The 21,263-nt window shown below is 39.7% G+C and overlaps 1 protein-coding gene across 1 annotated transcript in view; it reads right to left on the minus strand.

Annotated features, from left to right (window-relative positions):
• Window positions 1-2,196: 2,196 nt before the first annotated feature.
• The window catches only part of SLC18B1 (solute carrier family 18 member B1), a 28,551-nt gene continuing 9,484 nt past the window's right edge, over window positions 2,197-21,263 (minus strand). The window contains exons 5-14 of the mRNA XM_003255727.2: window positions 20,147-20,294; window positions 16,689-16,845; window positions 12,026-12,162; window positions 9,108-9,209; window positions 7,013-7,104; window positions 5,791-5,886; window positions 4,931-5,005; window positions 3,847-3,940; window positions 3,701-3,750; window positions 2,197-3,164 (exon numbers count right to left, since the gene is read on the minus strand). Of these exons, the coding sequence (XP_003255775.1) occupies window positions 3,098-3,164; window positions 3,701-3,750; window positions 3,847-3,940; window positions 4,931-5,005; window positions 5,791-5,886; window positions 7,013-7,104; window positions 9,108-9,209; window positions 12,026-12,162; window positions 16,689-16,845; window positions 20,147-20,294 (1,018 nt within the window). The 3' untranslated portion in view covers window positions 2,197-3,097. The remainder of the gene's footprint in view (window positions 3,165-3,700; window positions 3,751-3,846; window positions 3,941-4,930; window positions 5,006-5,790; window positions 5,887-7,012; window positions 7,105-9,107; window positions 9,210-12,025; window positions 12,163-16,688; window positions 16,846-20,146; window positions 20,295-21,263) is intronic.

The following is a 21,263-nucleotide window of genomic DNA, read 5'->3' on the forward strand; positions in this document are numbered from 1 at the left end:
ACCTACCTTTTGGTTTTCTTGTTCAAAGTGTTCTTTCCTCTGTCTTTTCTCATATTTTTTTTTTTTTTTTTTTTTGAGACCGAGTCTCGCTCTGTCTCCCAGGCTGGAGTGCAGTGGCGCGATCTCGGCTCACTGCAAGCTCCGCCTCCCGGGTTCCCGCCATTCTCCTGCCTCAGCCTCTCCGAGTAGCTGGGACTACAGGCGCCCGCCACCACGCCCGGCTAATTTTTTTTGTATTTTTATTAGAGACAGGGTTTCACCATGGTCTTGATCTGCTGACCTCGTGATCCGCCGGCCTCGGCCTCCCAAAGTGCTGGGATTACAAGCGTGAGCCACCGCGCCCGGCCTTTTCTCATATTTTTTAAACTTTTCTGTCACTTATCTTTTTTTTTTTTTTTTTGAGACGGAGTCTTGCTCTGTCACCAGGCTGGAGTGCAGTGGCGCGATTTCGGCTCACTGCAACCTCCTCCTCCCAGGTTCAAGCAATTCTCCTGCCTCAGCCTTCCGAGTAGCTGGGACTATAGGCGCCCACCACCATGCCCAGCTAACTTTTGTATTTTTAGTAGAGATGGGGTTTCACCAGGATGGTCTCGATCTCTTGGCCTCGCGATCCATCCACGCAGCCTCCCAAAGTGCTGGGATTCCAGGTGTGAGCCACTGCTCCCGGCCCACTTATCTTAATACTTGCAAAATTTCAAAATGAGAAAGGAGTAAATTTGGTTTTGTACATAACATCTTTAAATACACTGCTATCCAAGGGAAGTATTGAGAGCAGTGTGTTGGGAATGAGAACGAAGGAAGTTCTCTCCCCAGAGAGCCTCGAATCCTTGCGTTGACTTTGAATTCTCAACAGTCAACTGTGCTGGTAACAGAATAGGCTGGCCCAGATAGTGGGTAGGAAGGTGCAAGCTGCAGACTCATGCTTTAATAGTGGCCCCAAGTGACAGTGGCAGGGACTGCAGGCACTCAGCCACATCCAAGACCACCAGGCTGAGGAAGGGCGGCTGTCCTTGCGTGGGTGGGCATCAAGGTCAAAAAAGTCCTGGTGGGGGCCAGGGCGACTTAAGGCAATCAAGGCCCAGATCTGCACGCCACACGCGTGCAGGGGGCCGGGGTCACACTCTGTCCTGGCACTGCTCCGGGGTGGGGACCTGCAGGCCATTTGTCCTCCTCAGACATTGGATCACCCTCTGGAGGTTCAAGAGTGAAAGTTTCGAGGGGACAGGGAAATGAAGAGATCACGAGACAGATGTATATCCAGTCTTGACACTCAATGCCAGGCAGTCTTCCAAAGCCATCCTCTCCAACCCTTGGTATTGTCCTCCTTTTCCATATTTTTGGTTTTGGTGGTGTGCAGTGACATCCCATGGTGGCTTGAACTTTTGCCACTTCAGGATCCATTTTGCTCCTATTCTTCCCCAATTCACTAAGAGTCACCACCATCCACCCACACCCTCAAGCCAAAACCCTAGGAGTCCTCCTAGATTCCCCTCTCCTCCCTCCACATCAGCAAGTTCTGTTGGTTCCACTCCCAGATAGAGCCTTTTCTCTCCATCACCAACTCCCTGTTCCAAACCATTATTGTCTCTCTCAAATCTTCCAAAATTCCCCGTCCATTCCCATTACCATCCCTATCCCCACTCACTGTCCACATGCAGACAGAATGGACTTTCTGAAATATGAATCAGATTCTGGCATCGCCTCCAGTTTACTTGACTCCAGCCAGCAGACCAAGCCTCACCTTTGACCATGTCAAGCCCTTGTGCACATACTATGGACTGTCCTCTGTCAGAATGAATGAATGGTGGTTACATTCTCCTCCTTTAGATCTCAACTCAAAGGTCGCACTTCCATGGACTTTTTCAAATTAGGCACCCACATCTAAACAACCCCAGCCAACTACTCTATCACATCACCATATTTTTTTTTTCCTTCTTAGCATTTCTGTAAGATAATTGGAGAGTCTGATATTTACTTATTGTCTGTCTCTTCCACCACTATAAGTTACATAAAAGCAGAAATTGTGTTTATCTTGATCACACCCAAATCCCTAGCATCTGGCACAGTGTCAGCTCAGAGAAGACATTCAGAAGATATTTTTGAATGAATAGATAAAACCATTTCTTCTTTAAAAAAAATTACTGTAAATGTGGCTACTACACCATGAAAATAGACCAAGAAGCATGAGAGTTACACTTACACGACAGACATTTATTCACTTCAACATCACGATTTCACACGAAGTTGGAGGAAGCCCTTCCCTAACAAAACAAGCATTCGCATTAGGGGAAGGAGGCTGACCTGCTCTAGGGATAAAATACATCTACCAAAAATATGGATAAAAACAAAAACAAAACAGATGGTAGAACCAAAAAACAGAGACATTAAAGGAAATGAACAACATTATACCAAGTAATGTTTATAAATCCAGATCATAAGTGAACGTAGGTTACAAAAATGGAAGTTGTAAGTATTGTTATTCTTGTACTTTTCACACAAACAGAATTTTTAGAAAAGCTTAAGGCCAGGGAATGCTAAAGAGTTTCTGTATGGCAGGAAAGAATTCTTCCTTTTGAACAAAGACCGAAAAACCTCAGGACAAAGAAAAAGTATATCTTTTAAAAACTGATTTCATAGTAATGTTTCTATATATTTTGAAGCACCTTTATGTATTTAGAGCATATCAAATTAATTCATTTCTTTCCCTGTTAATAAAAAAGGTACATTCACAGAATCAGTGTACTCAGAATAAAAAATAAACAGAGGAAATGAGAACTAACTCGAGTTAATAACAACATCTTCGAGGACAAGTTTGGTCACTTAAAAACTAAGTTTTGTTTTGTTTTGTTTTGCTTGTTTTTAATTATTCCTTTCATACTTAATATTTCAAATATAGCTGCTTCAGCAGGACTGTTTTTCAGTATCACAGTAAGTACAGCCCAATACAGGATCATCCAAAAACACGTTGACACTTCCAAGACACTGGCACGGGGTCCATGGAATTTTGCACGTAAAATTTTAAAAACCCTTCCTACAGTGATGTTTAAGGCCAGGAGCATTCATTTCTCAACCTTGTATCAATCCAGGATCCGTCGGACTAGGTTTCATTAGGCAAGAGACTAGTTTGTTCCTCCTCTGTGCTGAGGATGTTTTGAGATTTAGACCTACATTGAGGGAAAGAAGAGATGAATCTCAATATTTCTCATCTTAAAAACAAACAAACAAAAAAACAGTATCTGTATCTCCATCCAACTATCTTTTAAAAAAAGTATCTACTTCCCAGGAGCGGTGGCTCACGCCTGTAATCCTAGCATTTTGGGAGGCCGAGGCGGGCAGATCACTTGAGGTCAGGAGTTCGAGACCAGCCTGGCCAACATGGTGAAACCCTGTCTCTACTAAAAATACAAAAATTAACCAGGCATGGTGGCCCACGCCTGTAATCTCAGCTACGTGGGAGGCTGAGGCAGGAGAATCACTTGAACCCGGGGGGCAGAGGTTGCAGTGAGCTGAGATTGTGCCACTGCATGCCAGTCTGGGTGACAGAGAAAGACACCATCTCAAAAAATAAAAAGTATCTACCAACTGATGAGCCTCAGAGTGCCTAGAAATCTACTGACTGGAAGAATAAATGTAAAATGTTATTTATTTTCCACTTGCACTGGCTAACTTTTAAAGAGAGAAGCCCCAAAATTGACCATACCTTTTTCTCCTTGAATACTCCAGTAGATAAAACAAGCCCATGGCTAATCCCTTAAACACAATGAAAGGTACTGATTAATGTAAATTTTCCAAGTCAAGTTTTTCCACAAATATAAGGAAACTGCAATTAAAAGACTGATTACTCACACTTATCAGAGCCCATAGACCTTGTATAGCTGCTGCCCATTCAAAACCGATTTTCTCATACAGAAACCCACCTAGCGTTGGTCCTATAAAAGCACTAACAATAGAAAGAAGAAAAAGTATTCAATAGTGCAAAAAATAAATAATTACTTCATGAAAAGCTACATGATCCTTCAATTGTAAGTCTTCATTAAATTGGAAGATAAGTACTAAAGAAAAAGCTAATTCCTGGGCACAGCATTCAGTAACAGAAAATAATTCTACCTGATGATGACATTCAAAATTTTTTAACAACTGTGAAATTATTACTGCTTCTGAAAAGTTGATGGCTTATATAAAAATAAAAAAGATGAAACAGGTTTAAAAAATTCTTTACATTATTCTATTCTCAGTATTTGTGACTAATATAACTCAATTCAAAACAATATATTACATTGTTAGCATAGTTACCCTTCTGGTAGAAGGTAAAAAATAAATGAATAAATGAATAAATTGTAAAAATCAGAGACATGGTTCTATTAAAGGAACTTATAAATATCACTCGAATAAGATAAAGTATAGGAAACAATTTTGACTAAGTATTAAACTGTTGGTATAGGCATTGATTGTTGAGTGAGAGGGTATGGATTAGAACTCTCGCTTTCCCCTAGATGAACAGTTTGTCTTTGAGAAACTCATCTGATATTTCAGTGTTTCAATTTCTTCATCAACATCAAGCAGGGATAGTATTAATATTTTCCATCTTGCAAGTATGAATGAAATTAAATGAGGCCGGGCACAGTGGCTCATGCCTGTAATCCCAGCACTTTGGGAGGCTGAGGCGGGCAGATCACCTGAGGTCAGGAGTTCAAGACCAGCCTGGCCAACATGGTGAAACCCTGTCTCTAATAAAAATACAAAAATTAGCCAGATGTGGTGGTGGGCACCTGCAATCTCAGCTACTCAGAAGGCTGAGACAGAAGAATCTCTTGGACCCGGGAGGCGGAGCTTGCAGTGAGCGAAGATTGCACCATTGCACTCCAGCCTGGGTGATGAGAGTGAAACTCCATCTCAAAAGAAAAAAGAAAGAAATTAAATGACTACTCACCCAATTGACCACATTGCACTAAAAAGACCTGATACAAGTCCCAATGTACTTAATCCCTCTTCAAACCCATTTTCACTGCAAAAAGAGACATGAGTGTATCCATTATTAAAAGGAAAACCTGTATGAAAGAAAAAATTGTATGATTGATCAATTAAGATAAACCAAGGATAATCTGGAAAAAACCAACAGCAAGAACACTCCACTTCTAAGATAAAAAGCAAATCTTATTTAAAAGAATTTTCGTAGTTACATTTACTCCATGGTTTTCTAGAAATAATTTTTCTATATATCTATATGATATTAAGAAGCATGGCTCATTTGCATTACGTACTTATAAAAATATATAATTAAGAAATTCTTAAAACCAGATGAAGACGGAAAAAGAACAAAGGCAACTTTTAAAAAACAGAGATAGCTCCTTATTCCCATGAGAACTATTGAACTGACCCAGCACGGCCATAGTACTTAGCGTTCTTCATCATCGTGCCTTTTAAACAAAAGAATGATGATCAGGTGACAGATGCTGGTCACTCTAGGCTCTCTCCTGGACCTCCTCCATGAAAGAGGAACAATGCTGAGACCTATCTATTTTGCTTTAGCTTTTCAAAATTACATACATACTGAGGTATAAACCAAGCCAGACATCTGTCCACAACCCATTTTAGCTATTATTGTACTATTATCATTTCTATTAGTATATTATTACTATTTATATCATAATATCATATGCTACAAAATCATGAAGATTTAACATTGGGGCAAAAATATGCAACATGCTGCAAAATTGAGAAATCCAAGAAAGCCTGTGATACTTACTACTTATTCACAATACAGCTCTTCAAGCAATGGAAGTAACTTACTGTGCACAACTGAGAATTTCCGGGAAAGTTGGAATTATACTCATTCCAGCAGAGATGCCATTTACAACTAATATCAGCACCAGCAGCCAGAGCTGACTGCAAAAGGGTTTTGGAGAAAACAAATACAAAAAGAAAAACATTAGCGTTTTAAGAAACACAAAGCTTAATGCTAAGGAAGTGAGGATCCCTGATAAGTTATTTCACCGATTATGTGCCTAGTCTCATTCCCATTCCCATCTAACCCATTTCATTCAGTTAGAGTGCCCTTTAGCTCCTTACAGTTTTGGGGATGGGAAGGGCGGGGGGGAATTCATCCTGATATCTCCATCTCTTTGGTCCTTTGGTTACATATATCACATGTCTGGAGCCAACCTGGCTTCTTCTCACCAGACAAAATCTCTTCAAAATTGGTGAAAATGTCAGTATTAATACTGTTCTTTGAATCACTTGGCTTTGAACTTCAATTAATTTAAAAATGGCATGGAAGGAAAGAGGTAAAAGAAGAGTCAGGAAACACATTTGTTCCATGTGAGGAGACTGTGCCAGTTACTTAATATATGTTACCAGATTTGATCCTTGTAATGTAAGTACTATTATCAGCTCCTTTTTGTAGATGAGAAAACTGAGGCTCTTGGAAGTTAAGTGGTTTGCTTACTAGTACATGGCAAAGCCAAAATGTAAGCTCAAGTCTGAAGGACTCTGAAACCCCTTCCTTTCCATGTTACTATGTTTTATCCCAGAAGTACCTGAAAAGGTCTAAGAAGTTCAGTTTATTTTAGCAACTAAATTACCTGAAGCAAACCTTAACAAGCAGCTACTACATGCTAAGGATGTTACAGAAAGAAAAACAGATTTTGTCCCTGCTTCAAGGAAAAAGAATGGAAAAAACCAAAAACATATTCTAAGAACTATCAACTAAAGGTAAGTAGCAACAAATTCTATTTTAAAAATAAAGTATAAACAAGTACGCACAATTGAAATACAGAAGGAGAATATGCATTTTTGTCATTTGAGACAGATTTTATGCATTTTTTTCTGCTTGTCCCACCACTAGCTTCTAGTAGGGTAAAATATCGTCAGCCTAACAATTCAATAGAGTCCTAAAGTTAATTATTAAAATATTAATGTTCAAAATACTAAACTATACCAGTGTTAAAACAAAATTTTTTTAAATAATTCCTAATGTTGTTTGGCCAAACATACAGAAGAAGAAAAAAATTACCTTTTAATATGCAAGATTGGGACAGGCCCTAAGAGCATGTAGCACCCGGCTGTAATTAAGTTACCAAACACCAGAAGCCATTTCCTTAGAGGCTGGTAAAGGAGAAAGAGAGTCAAAATGATTCTTAGAGGCAAAGACTCTCCATAATCAAACAACGTAAAACAGTAGTAAAAAACACAAATCATGATATTCAAAAACCCAAATACAATGAAGAAAACAAAACTTTACATTTAAAAGAAAGTAAGGAGATGATAAACTCGCAAGCAATGACGATATATAACAAGACAGAAAGTGAATAAAGGACAAAGATTTCTTAGCAGGGAAGTGTATTGCAGATCAGATTTTGCAAGTGATGAACTGTTACAAATATAACAATGAAAAAACATTATAAAAAGCAATGACCGGCCAGGCGCGGTGGCTCACATCTATAATGCCAAAACTTTGAGAGGCCTAGGCGGGAAGATCGCTTGAGCTCACAAGTTTGCGACCAGCCTAGCCAACATGGTGAAACCCAGTCTCTACTAAAAAAAATACAAAAATTAGCCAGGCAGCATGGTGGACATCTGTAATCCCAGCTACTCAGGAGGCTGAGGCAGGAGAATTGCTTGAACCTGGGAGGCGGAGGTTGCAGTGAGCCAAGATCACACCACTGTACTCCATCCTGGGCAACAGAGCAAGACTGTGTCTCAAAAAAAAAAAAAAACAGTGACCACAAACCCCCCCCCCAAGTATTAATAGTTACAATACCTAGAAAAATCACATAATTAAAAAATTACCTGCTAGAGACGGAATGCTTATGTCCCCCCAAAATTTATATGTTAAATCTTAACACCCAATGTGATGGTATCTGGAGGTGAGCCTTTGGGAGATTAGGTAATGAAGGTGCAGCCTTCAAGAATAGAATTAGTATCCTTATACAAGAGGCCCCAAAGAGCTCCCTTGCCCATTCCATCATGGTGAGGTTACAGTGGAAGACGACAATCTGTGCGTCAGACAACAGGCCCTCATCAGACATCAAATCTGCCAGTGCCTTAATCTTGGACACGTCAGTCTCCACAACTGTGAGAAATAAATTTCTATTGTTTATAAAGCCTCTCAGTTTATGATATTTTGTTATAGTATCCTGAATGGACTAAGATTGTATCCAGTAAAATTATTCCTTATAAACTACTTGAATCAGGACAAAAATTAGAGAGGTACCATATCTGCTCAGCTATGTAAGATTATGTCTGAAAACCAAGCTCCAAACACTGTTTACGATACTTGCTTTTTGACATCTGGGTTACTAAGTAATCTACAAGTAATTCTGTTCTTGATGAATAAATATGCAAATGAAATAAAGGGAAATGCAAAATACAAGCCCTAAAACCACAGAAGTTTAAGATTTGACTAACAGTACTAATTCTGTACTCTGATCATCTGGACTGAATGGTTTAAACCTGGTTGAAAGAGAACAAAAGGATTTTTTTGTTTTGTTTTGTTTTTTTATCAGAAAGGCTATGGGATAATCAGTGCATATTTATGTGGTCAATTCTTTCACTCACACAGAAAATCTAAATTACCTCCTCCTAAAGAAGAATCTCTCAATTTGATCAAGTCCATAGTAGCCTCTAGGACTTTGCCCTATTTATTAAGATCAATCCATTTTTTTACATCAAGCGAGCTTTTTCCATAAGAGTTTAATCTAGGAGCCGGATGTGGTGGCACATGCCTATAATCCCAGCTACCTAAGGAGGCTGATGCAGGAGGATCACTTGAGCCCAAGAGTTCAAGGCTGCAGTGAGCTATGATCGCACCACTGCACTCCAGTCTGGATGACAAAGTTGGGGGAAGAAATTAGAAAAGGAAAGTCTAATCCAATTTGTTTTTTTTTAAGCATAAGACTCTTTCTCTTTTCCCAGGTGAAGCAATTTAAAGTGAATTGGTTAGTGCGATAGCTGACCCTTAGGATGATAGAAGACACTGAAACCTCTCCATCAGTCCAATTGAATATATCAAGTTTAACCAGTGGACTCCTAGAGTTTCAAAGGAACAGTTGGAAAACCACTGCTCTAAACATACAAAAGTGACTCAAATATAAATTAAGTGTACGTACTGGCATTTTATCACTTAGGAGACCAAATAGTGGTGAAGAGATGGCATAGGACAGTGCCAGACCCAGGAATACTAGTCCCACATATCCAGCTGGTAAATTGAACTGTAAAAGAAATCCTATATTAAACTTACATAATTAAGTCATTTTTAAGTAAACATCCCTCTTTTCCTTCTACCATTTCTTTAGCTCTTGTTATTACCATGAGTCTACTAATAATATTCTGCATTTTCCTAATTTTCATCTTACCTTTGAAAATGCGTTACTTTTTCTCTCTATGGGAGGACAACCTAACCAGAAGTCAGAAGAGTAGATTTTTTGTAGCCTTTGCATTAAACATATTTTGCTTCCATAACTCAGAGCATTTTTATATGTAAATTAATGTTTTGCAAACTTCAATGTGCATAAAATTTACCTGGAGAACTTGCTAAAAGAGATTCTTGGATTCCAACCATAGGGTTTCTGATTCAGAAAAAGAGGAAAATAAATTTCTAAAGATTTCTTAGGTTGGAGCTGGGTAATGGGATGGGCCACATCACTTCCACCTGAAAAGGGAGCGGCAGTGGTGAGGCACCACCAATAGCCCTGAGAGAGTCAAGGTCTGATGTAAAACCGGATGTGGTGGCTCACACCTGTAATCCTAGCATTTAGGGAGGTTGAGGCAGGTGGATCACTTCAGGTCAGGAGTTTGAGACAAGGCTGGCCAACATGATGAAACCCCATCTCTACTAAAAAATACAAAAATCAGCCTGGCGTGGTGGCGCATGGCTGTAATCCCAGCTACTCAGGAGGCTGAGGCAGGAGAATCGCTTGAACTCAGGAGGCAGAGGCTACGGTGAGCCGAGATCATGCCACTATATTCCAGCCTGGGTGACACAGCGAGACTCTGTCTCAAAAGCAAAAAAAAGTTCTGATATAGTCCATCATCAGCCAGAAACAAGTAGGGCCTATACTACCTCCCATGCCACAAATGGGTCGATTATATTTATCTTTGAGGAAACCTCCTGTCTTCCTCATCTTTTTAAAATAAACTACATTTTCTTGAGAAACAACAACAAAAAAGATTTATTATAAGATATACACAAACGGCCCGGGCGCGGTGGCTCACGCCTGTAATCCCAGCACTTTGGGAAGCCGAGGTGGGCAGATCATGAGGTCAGCAGATTGAGACCATCCTGGCTAACACGGTGAAACCTCATTTCTACTAAAAATGCAAAAAAATTAGCCTGGCATGGTGGCACGCACCTGTGGTCCCAGCTACTCGGGAGGCTGAGGCAGGAGAATTGCTTGAACCTGGGAGGAGGAGGTTGCAGTGAGCCGAGATCGTGCCATTGCACTCCAGCCTGGGCAACAGAGCAAGGCTCCATCTCAAAAAAAAAAAAAAAAAAAAGATAAACACAAACAACTTGGATTTCCCAGAGATTAGTTATAGATTTTTTTTTCGTTGTTTAGATACAACTTCTTAAAAGCACAGAAAAACAGCTCAAAAATACAGGTTGTTGATGATCTAAATGGACTGTGTCGGTATAATCATAAAACATTTTTCTTATGGGTGTCACACGCGTCCGTGTAAAGAGACCACCAAACAGGCTTTGTGTGAGCAATAAAGCTGTTTAATTACCTGGGTGCAGGCAGACTGAGTCCGAAAATGGAGTCAGCAAAGTGAGATAGGCGTGGGGCAGTTTTATAGGCGTTGGGTAGGTAATGGAAAATTACAGTTAAAGGTGGTTATCTCTTGCAGGCAGGGGCGAGGGACACAAGGCACAGGGTGGGGAAGATCATGAGACTCATTGTCCAGGGGAGGAATGTCACAAGGTCGATTGATCAGTTGGGGTGGGGCAGGAACAAATCGCAATGGTGGAATGTCATCTTTTGTGGTTCTTCAGTTGCTCCAGGTCATCTGGATGTATACGTGCAGGTCACAGGGGTTATGATGGCTTAGCTTGGGCTCAGAGGCCTGACATTGGGTACCTTATGGATACTCACTGGCTAAAGGCAATATTATAATACTCTCTAAATCTTGGACCAGGCACTAAAATAACAGTTCCCAAGTTTACCTGTGAAGTACCCCAAACTGTCTTCAGTGATTTCAAGGGGTAGTGTAAAATTATAAGAAAAATTAATTTTAATCTTTACATTCTATGATAGGTAAATGTTCAGAAAGCATTCGAAATGACCATATTAGCAACTTGGTTGATATTAGAAAGCATATTGAAACTTAAGTTTCTGTGCTATTTTAAATCTAGTGCCTCAAAGTCATTATGGGTCGGAGTTGGTCATTTTTGCCTTTTATCAACACATATTAATTCTCCAGTATAGTTAACTACCACACCTGGTAATGGACTTCACTGTGTCAGTAATAATATTTTTTCAAAAATATCTAAGAACAAATTTCAATGACATCAAACTTTTAGAATTCAACATTTTATTTTTTAATGCTAAGGATACTTGGTTCCTTTCTCAAATCCCAGAATAATACAGTCCCTAGTCATTTGATTATATGAAGTAGCTTAAAAAGTAAGTGGACCCAGGGGGGATCTGTTATAGAAGAAGCACATCTCACATCAAATGAGCTACTGTGTACCCCTAATGTCTCATTGCAATTCAAACACATAGAGGAAAAGTGTGCTTGTTAAGCAGCATGGATGATGCCCAAGCTAGACCTACAATGACATGAGCAAGGTCTTGGAAAGAAGGAAACCAATGTTTTGGCCACTTAGTGAAAGACTTCTTTCATTTTTACTGAATCAGATTCCCAGTTCACAGGGATGGTAGAGAGGGACACGCTACCTCGGTGTGTAGTGCCCATTCTAGCTCCTTCTGCCAGCCACGCAAGGGTCTTTCCACAGAGCAGGGCCCAAGAACAAGCAGTTACATCCACCTGCTACTATGCAGCACTCTTCAGCAATCAGGTAACTTACCTTCTCCAAAACAAAGAGAGACAGAGTAGGATCAAGGAAGCCAAAACACGAGCTGAGTGAGTTGATGACGAAGGCTATAAAGCCAACTTTGGGTAAAGCAATCAGTTTCCAGAATGAGTGTTCACCTGGATCAGACTCTTTGGGGAAAAAATGAAAAAAGAAAAAAAAATCAAAGCAATTAAAATCTTTTAATTTTAACTTATTTGGAAAACTGGTAACACCATCTTTATCTGGTAATCAAAACAACTCAATCTGAGTTTGCCTAAAATTGTACACCATCTACACTTGCATATAAATTATTCAAACCTAGAGGCTACATTCAATTTGTTAAAAACAATTTCCCAAATTTAAAAAGAATCAACTGGAATCAGAGTGTGAGGGGAAAAAGGGGTCTTAGGTTACAGATTGTAACAATTATACTCATCCTGGCCAGAGATAATATCAGGTTTGGACATTGTATTAATCTGTTCTCATGCTGCTAATAAAGACATACCTGAGACTGGGTAATTTATAAAGGAAAGAGGTTTAATAAACTCAAAGTTTCACATGGCTGGGGAAGCCTCACAATCATGGTGGAAGACGAAGGAAGAGTAAAGGGACATTTTACATGGCTGCAGGCAAGAGAGCCTGTGCAAGGGAACTCCCATTTATAAAAACATCAGATCTTGTGAAACTTATTCACTACCATGAGAACAGTATGGGGGAAATCACCCCCATGAATTAATTACCTCCACCTGGCCTCACCCTTGACACGCGGGGATTATTACAATTCAAGGTGAGATTTGGGTGGGGATACAGCAAAATCATATCAGACATGAAAACTTTTTTTTCTTTTTTTTTTAAGAGATGGAGTGTCTTGCTCTGTTACCCAGGCTGGAGTGCAGTTGTGTTATTACAGTTCACCGCAGCCTCCAACTCCTGCGTGCTCAAGTGATCCTCCTGCTTCAGCTTCCCAAGTAGCTGGGACTACAGGTGTGCACTACCTCACCTAGCTAATTTAAAAATTTTTTAGAGATGGGGTCTCCCTATGTTGCCCAGGCTGGTCTCAAATTTTTGGCCTAAAGCCATCCTCCCACCTCAGCCTCCCACTTATGGCTGTGGAAGCTATTTGATGGCCATGACGGCCCTCATTCATCCCCATTTCTCCCACAACATCCTGCACAGTTCATTATTCTGTAAATACTTGTTGAATCATGACCAAATATAAACATCATTTAGTGTGGTTCAGCTATTTTAAGTGTTATCCTTAGATTTTTTCAGGATATAAGAGATAAAGTTAAACCGTGTGCTAGTTTTTTTTGTTTTTTTTTTTGAGACAGTATCTCACTTTGTCACCCAGGCTGGAGTGCAGTGGTGCGATCTCAGCTCACTGCAACCTCCACCTCCTGGGCTCAAGTGATTCTCCTGCCTCAGCCTCCCGAGTAGCTGGGATTACAGGCGCACGCAACCACACCCAGCTAATTTTTGTATTTTTAGTAGAGACGGTGTTTCACCATGTTGGTCAGGCTGGTCTTGAACTCCTGACCTCGTGATCCACCCGCCTTGGCCTCTCAAAGTGCTGAGATTACAGGCATGAGCCACCATGCCTGGAAGGTGTTAGTTTCTTAATTATAAGCCAAGTGTTCGATGGTGAAATAAATCTGAGCACATCCTTGATGCTCAACTACAGAAACTGCAGGATGTAGCTGGACTTAGAAAGAGGAGAAACACCACCGTGTGGCTCAGTGAGGTATTGCCAGCAGGGAGACAAGTTGGTATGATTTTTGAATTGTATATACTAAGGATGTTAGTCACTTTTAAAATATAAATTATAAAAGATTCTAATTTTAATTGGTTACATTTATTGTGACAGTAAGAAGTATTATGTATTTATGGTAAGAAATAAATCATTATTGCATAATAGTCCCTTTTCCTAAAATCCAGGGTGAGAAAAGAAGTTGTCATAATAAGAATATATTAAAACATCCATGAAAATGAAACATAATTAGTATAATTAAGCTGTTGAAAACCAAGTAATGAAAACTTGGGGTATTTGCTTGAAGGGACATGACTCCCTGGCTGACAAAGCCTGCACAGGAAGTTACTGTTAGAGATAGGGGGGTGGGGTTGTCCTCAGGTGTGAGGGGACAGGAAAATATTGAGCACTATGGCACTACTTACACAAAATCTAGTCCAGTGATCGAGGAGGTTTAGAAAAACTCCCTAGAAAAGGGCCGGGCATGGTGGCTCACACCTGTAATCCCAGCACTCTGGGGGCCCGAAATGGGTGGATCACGAGGTTAGGCGTTCGAGACCAGCCTGGCCAACATGATGAAACCCTGCCTCTACTAAAAATATAAAAATCAGCCAGGTGTGGTGGCGCAGGCCTGTAATCCCAACTACTCAGGAAGCTGAGGCAGGAGAATTGCTTGAACCCAGGAGGCGGAAGTTGCAATGAGCCAAGATCGCGCCACTGTATTCCAGCCTGGGCGACAGAGCAAGACTCTGTCTTTAAAAAAGAAAAAAAGAAAAGGAGAAGAAAAACCTCCCAGAAAAGGTAATAAAATCAAGTTTTGCAGGATGAGTAAGGGTTAGGTAGAGTGGAAGAAAGATATTCCAGATCATATGACTCCTCTACTTAAATCTAACAATAGGCCAGGTACAGTGGCTCACACTTGTAATCCCAGCACTTTGGGAGACCAAGGTGGGAGGATCACTTTAGGTCAGGAGTTCGAGACCAGACTGGCCAACATGGTGAAACCCTGTCTCTACTAAAAATAGAAAAAGTACTCAGGTGTGGTGGCATGCACCTGTACTCCCAGCTACTCAGGAGGCTGAAGCATGAGAATTGCTTGATCCTGGGAGGCAGAGGTTACAGTGAGCCAAGATCACACCACTGCACTCCAGCCGGGGTGACAGAGTGAGACTCTGTTTAAAAAAAAAAGAAAAAATTCTAACAATAGCTCCCAGTGGCTTTCAGGATAACATTCACATTTCATGGATTTATGGATTTTTTCTTTTAAAAAATAACAAGTAAAAATTGTCTATATTTATGGTATAAAACATTATATTTTGATATATGTATACATTGTAGAATAACTAAATCAAGCTAATTTACAGATGCTTAGCCTCACATACTTTTTTTTATGGTGAGAACACTTAAAATCTACTATTGGCAATTTTCAAGAGTACAATATGTTGTTATTAACGATAGTGACTATGATGTACAATAGATCTCCTGAACTTACTGGATTTAAAGATTTTAATAAGATAATTGACATGTCCACGACGCTATTTTAGAAGTATTTTTTTTTTTTTTAGAGCAGTACAGGAGAGGGGACTTGGTGAGCAGATATAATGAATGACTCTTAGCCACCTAACGCTAAAGCCATATTGTCTATAGGTCTAAAAGGTGGTAAAGAAATGGGTAGAACTTATAAAATAAAAAATTCTGCCAATATCAGTAATTTTTAAAATTTATTTGATTTTCTAGCATCTGTCTATAAACTCTTCTAAAATAATAACTTTTTTTTTTTTTTTTTGAGATGGAGTCTCACTTTGTTGCCCAGGCTGGAGTGCAGTGGCATGATCTTGGCTCACTGCAACCTCTGCCTCCTAGGTTCAAACAATTCTCCTGTCTCAGCCTCCTGAGTAGCTGGGAGTATAGGCACACACCACCATGTCTGGCTAATTTTTGTATTTTTAGTAGAGACAGGGTTTCACCATGTTGGCCAGGCCGGTCTCGAACTCGTGACCTCAGGTGATCTGCCCGCCTCGGCCTCCCAAAGTGCTGGGATTACAGGGATGAGCCACTGCGCCTGGCGAAATAATAATTTTTAAAAGTACTACTAATTGGGAATACTTAAATCTACATTTACAGCCTTAATATTATCAATCCTAGAGATTTTTAAAAAAATACCAGTTTATAATTTTTTGAGGGGGTGGAAGAGTCTCGCTCTGTCACCCAGGCTGGAGTGCAATGGCGTGATCTCAGCTCACTGCAACCTCCACCTCCTGGGTTCAAGCAATTCTCATGCCTCAGACTCCTGAGTAGCTTGGACTACAGGTGTGCATCACCATGCCCAGCTAATTTTTGTATTTTTAGTAGACATAGGGTTTCACCATGTTGGCCGGCTGGTCTTGAACTCCTGGCCTCAAGTGATCCGCCAGCCTCAGCATCCCAAAGCGCTGTGATTACAGGCATGAGCCACTGTGTCCGGCCCAGTTTATAATTTTTTAAAAGCACTACTCAATGAGAATGCCTGAATCTATGTCCTTGTATCTGAGCTACGCTGTGAGGACAGCTGCAAGGACCATTGGGAAAGAAGGATGGGCATTGTTCTCCTAGCTTATAGCCTTCTAGGAAGACTGGGCCATGTGTGGCCCACAGAAATTTCTGGCTTTGATATTTAGTTCAGTCCAAGAAAACCTCTCATAGATATAGCATATGGTAATGGTTTATGATCAGAAATTAAATGTTTGCTAGCTCTAAAGGTTGGAAAGAATTTGTAATTTACAGAAATTCATATAAACTAATTGCCTACATTACTGAAAAAAGAATCAGTTATTTTTAAAAGCTATTTTTGATTATATAAAATAAAACAATATCTGGTAAAACTGGTCTCTTACAAAGGTATAAAAATATATTTAAGGTTCTTAAAATGAGTAATAAGTGTGGACTTACCATAATTGGGTAAAATATACATATTGAGTGGTACCATCAGCAAAACGATGCATCCCAGAATAATAAAAGGCACTTCATAGCCAAAGGATTGATACAAAAAGCCACCTACAGGAGGACCTAGTATTAGCCCCAGTCCAGAAAAAGTCTCAAGACTTCCCTTAAAATGAGAAAAAGAAAAAATCAGTTTAAATATTTCATTTGAAGAATTAACATGGTACTATCTTAAAAAAAATTTCTATCTTCTTCATAATTTACATACACACACTCCCAAGATGGACCCAAAATTTAAATGCACATATTGAAATCATAAAAATATTAGAAAAATAAAATATGGGAGTTTAAAAATAATTGTTATTGTAAGGAAGGTATTCTGATTGTGACATAAAACACAGAAGATAAAAAAGATTGACAAATCTGATTACATGAAAATATGAAAACTATGCATAAAAAAAATCAAAAGATAAATGAAGAACAGAGAAAAAAATGACAAAGAACTAATTCCCCAAATACATGAGAGCTACAATGAGGAAAAGATAAACAACCCATAGAAAAATGGGCAAATGCCATAAATAAACTGTTGACACATAAAGTGGAATACAAAGATCTTTTAGAAGTTCACCCTCACTTTGTAAAAGAAATGAGCAAATTTGAACCACAAGATACCAATTTTCACCTATCTCCTATCGAACACTCTATGCTAGTGAGTGAACACCGGTAGGCAATTTGGCAATTTGGCAATTTGGCAAATTAAGGCACATACTTTATGACCCAGAATTCCACTTCTAAGAATTTAACTTACAAGTATAGACATGCAGATATGACATGGTACGTACACAAGCTTATGCACTATAGCAGAGTTTTGCAATAGCAAAAGATGAAAATAATCTAAATATTCATCAATGATGTAAGTAAACCAGGTTATATCCACACAGTGAAATACTATACAGCCAGTAAGAAAAGTAAAGAGTAAGAAAGCTCCTTATATATAGGTGCAGGAAGATCTCCAAGATGATTTCATTGTTGATGTAACCAGTGAGGTGCTGAATGGTACATATGGTATGCTACCATTTGTGTAAAGAAAAAAGAGGGATAGTGCAATAGTCCTGTCCAATTAAAAAAAAAAGGAAACGAAAAAGGGGGAGGGAAATCACACTCTCTCATTCACGTGCTCTGTCTCTCTCTCTCTCAGTGTGTGTGTGTGTGTGTGTGTGTGTGTGTGTGTGTGTGTCAGTGTGTACATACATATATGTGGAATTTCTCTGGAAGAAACCTGCAATATCTGTTGCCTTCCCCTAAGGGGATGGAGGGCTGGGCACCTGAACAACTGATGTGTATACAAAGGCTGAGCAACAGTTATATGTAGAATATATTTACTATATTCTGTGTTCCCTTCTGTAACTTTCAAATTTTGTACCATATAAAATTATTGTGTTTAAAGTTAAACAAAACAATGCTATGGAAAAAAAGGGTTTACCACTATAGATATTGCAACATTTTAAATCAATCTAGTTTTTAGGGACCTTAAACAGAGATCTGGGGCTTGCAACCTTATATCCTCAGACCTTATAGAGTACACAAAAATATACCATTAATAACTTTCAAAACTTCATAAAGAACATTGAAATTCTTTAATCACAATAAAGCCATCCAGATCAATTATCACATTAGTGTGTTAGCTGTTGGCTGCAATTTTATACAGAAACTTGGTACAGCAACACTGGTGTCTCTTGCTGATCAGAAAATCCAATGGACTGTTACCATTATCATAGGAATTTATTAGGTAGCACTTTCCAGAGTGTTCCACAGAATATCAGCTCTTTAAGAGATCAACAAGTCTTATTTGAAAAAATAGTTACAGCCAGGTGTGGTGGCTCACATTTGTAATCCCAGCCACCTTGGAAGGCCAAAGTGGGAGGATTGCTTGAGGCCAGGAGTTCAAGACCAGCCTGGGCAATTCAGCAAGACCCTGTCTCTACAAAAAAAAAAAAAAAAAGAAAAGAAAGAAAAAATTGGTTCCATAATTAAAGTGAGTTGTGGAACATTTAATAAAGTATCCCTACTCCAGGATTTTCAAGGTCTGAAGACATTAATGTGAACTGGGCATCTCTAAGTTAGAGGACAGCAGACAGTCCTCTCCAAACTTGCTTAGCCATAAACCCTTTTCATATCAACAGACAAGTGTTCTTCTGAGTCCTTTCTGAGAAATAAATTTTCTGGAAATGTAAATGGTGTACCAGCCAAATGGCAGTAGAACCTAACACAAACCTATCCAGCTATATACATAAATGCTTAATAAAAAGTGGGAAGAACGTGCCAGGCACAGTGGCTCACGCCTGTAATCCCAGCACTTTGGGAGGCTGAGGCAGATGGATCACGAGGTCAGTAGATCGAGACCATCCTGGCTAACATGGTGAAACCCCGTCTGTACTAAAAATACAAAAAAAAAAGTAGCCGGGCGTGGTGGCGGGTGCCTGTAGTCCCAGCTACTCGGGAGGCTGAGGCAAGCGTGAACCCGGGAGGCGGAGCTTACAGTGAGCAGAGATGGCGCCACTACACTCCAGCCTGGGCTACAGAGCAAGACTCCGTCCCCCCCGGGGAAAAAGTGGGAAGGACTATTTACACCACAAAGGGTTTATCTGATAGTAAAAATTTTCAAACTACATTATTAAATGAGTAAATGAGGGAGTCCTTGGTACTAAGCTGATTAGACTCTGAAGTCTAAGAGAACAATTACATGCTATAAGGGCACCATACCAACTATGATATGAAGTGCGTGGGCCCAGAGAGAGAGAGAGAGCTATGACGGGAAAGCCTTCTTGGGGGTCAGAGAGGCAGCTGCCTAGAGATAGGATGAGAATCTGATATGTCACTAATACCAGGTCTATACGCATCTAGGCAGTACACAAAAATGCGTGGCAATATGATGCCACTAGGATCTGGATTTTTATGTCAAAATGCAAAAGCACTCCTCAGACAGACAGCACAGAAACACTTAAGGACTTTGAGATGATTTCTAAGATACCATGCATAAACCTGGGGAAAGTGGAGGAAGGACTTTAGTATGAATTGATTATTTTGCCACTAGGGATAACTCTTTTCTAAAGCAGAGGAATGCTTCAGGCAGCTCAGCCACAATCTAGGCTACAGGGAGACATCAAAAAAACTACAAAGGAAAATTTTTTTTTTTTTAAGTGGTAAAAAGAACGACTGATTTGGACCACATTCACCTGTCAAACTGCCCATTCAGGGAATTCTAAAACCAGGAAGAGCACCTAAGTGACACCGATGTTACATTTATTGACAGGCTTGCTGCTAGTCAAACTCGGGGTGAAAGGCAGCAATAATACAGAGAGTACAGAAATGCAAGTATAGAAGAATGGACCCCAGCTTTAACTTGGAAGGGCAAATATTTTGGCCTACACTCTAAGGAAAGTGGGAAATACTTATAAAATACATACCAACACTGTAGCCACGTTATTTGGAAAAGCCTTTGCCAGGATAGAGGAAGATGCAGTCATTGCTGCAGCAAAGCTAACTGCATCCATTACTCTCACTAGAAAACACATAGCAATAAATACTGGCCCATCTGGAACTCGGTCCAATACACTAAAAAGGAATAAGACAATTCTCAAATGCCAAGCTGGTTTTCTTTTTTCTTTTTTCCTTTTTAACTGTACTCACTAAAAAGAATAGTACATCACTCATGGTTTTTAGAATAAATCGCTTTAGAATATGATTTTTTTTTAAAGAGTTGCTTTGTTGTCTTTTCAGTAGGAGGAAATTACCCTTTTTCTTTTTTTGGTAACAATTTGAGTCATAATGACAGCTTAGTTGCCCTTTTCTGCTGATATAACTGGTCCCCCGGATGATAGTACTAAATAAACCTTTTTAGAATATGTAGAATCAGCCAAGTGTGGTGGCTCATGCCTGTAATTCCAGCACTTTGGGAGGCTGAGGTGGGTGTATCCCCTGAGGTCAGGAGTTCAAGACCAGCCTGGCCAAGATGGCAAAATCGCATCTCTACTAAAAAAAGTGCAAAAATTAGCTAAGCGTGGTGGTGAGCACCTGTAATGCCAGCTATTTGGAAGGTTGAGGCAGGAGAGTGGCTTGAACCTGGGAGGCGGAGGTTGCAGTGAGCCGAGATCACACCACTGCACACCAGCCTGGGCAATAGAGTGAGACTCCATCTCAAAAAGAAAAAAAAAAAGAACATGTAGAATCACTCTGACAAGACCTATAAAGAAGAAAGCACTCAGTTTCAGATCTCTCCCGCAGTTGGACTGAAACCTTCAAAAAAAAAAAAAAGGAATAAAGAAAGAAAATAAACGACCCTTCCAAAAAATTTTTAACCCGTTTTCATTTAATATAACGGTTTTCTTCAGTTTACTTCATTATAATCTTACTATACTGGTATTCCTCTATGTTCCCCATGTACTTATATAAGCTCTTCCATATTATTTGGCACTACGCTACTGATTTAAGAACTCTAAGCTTAAGAACTTTCACATCTGTTTTGCCTCAGGCACTCGTTTTTCCTTTTTCTGGAAGTAGCAATGGGGGAAACCATTCTGTTCC

Source organism: Nomascus leucogenys, chromosome 3 (genome assembly GCF_006542625.1).
Source record: "Nomascus leucogenys isolate Asia chromosome 3, Asia_NLE_v1, whole genome shotgun sequence".
NCBI lineage: Eukaryota > Metazoa > Chordata > Mammalia > Primates > Hylobatidae > Nomascus > Nomascus leucogenys.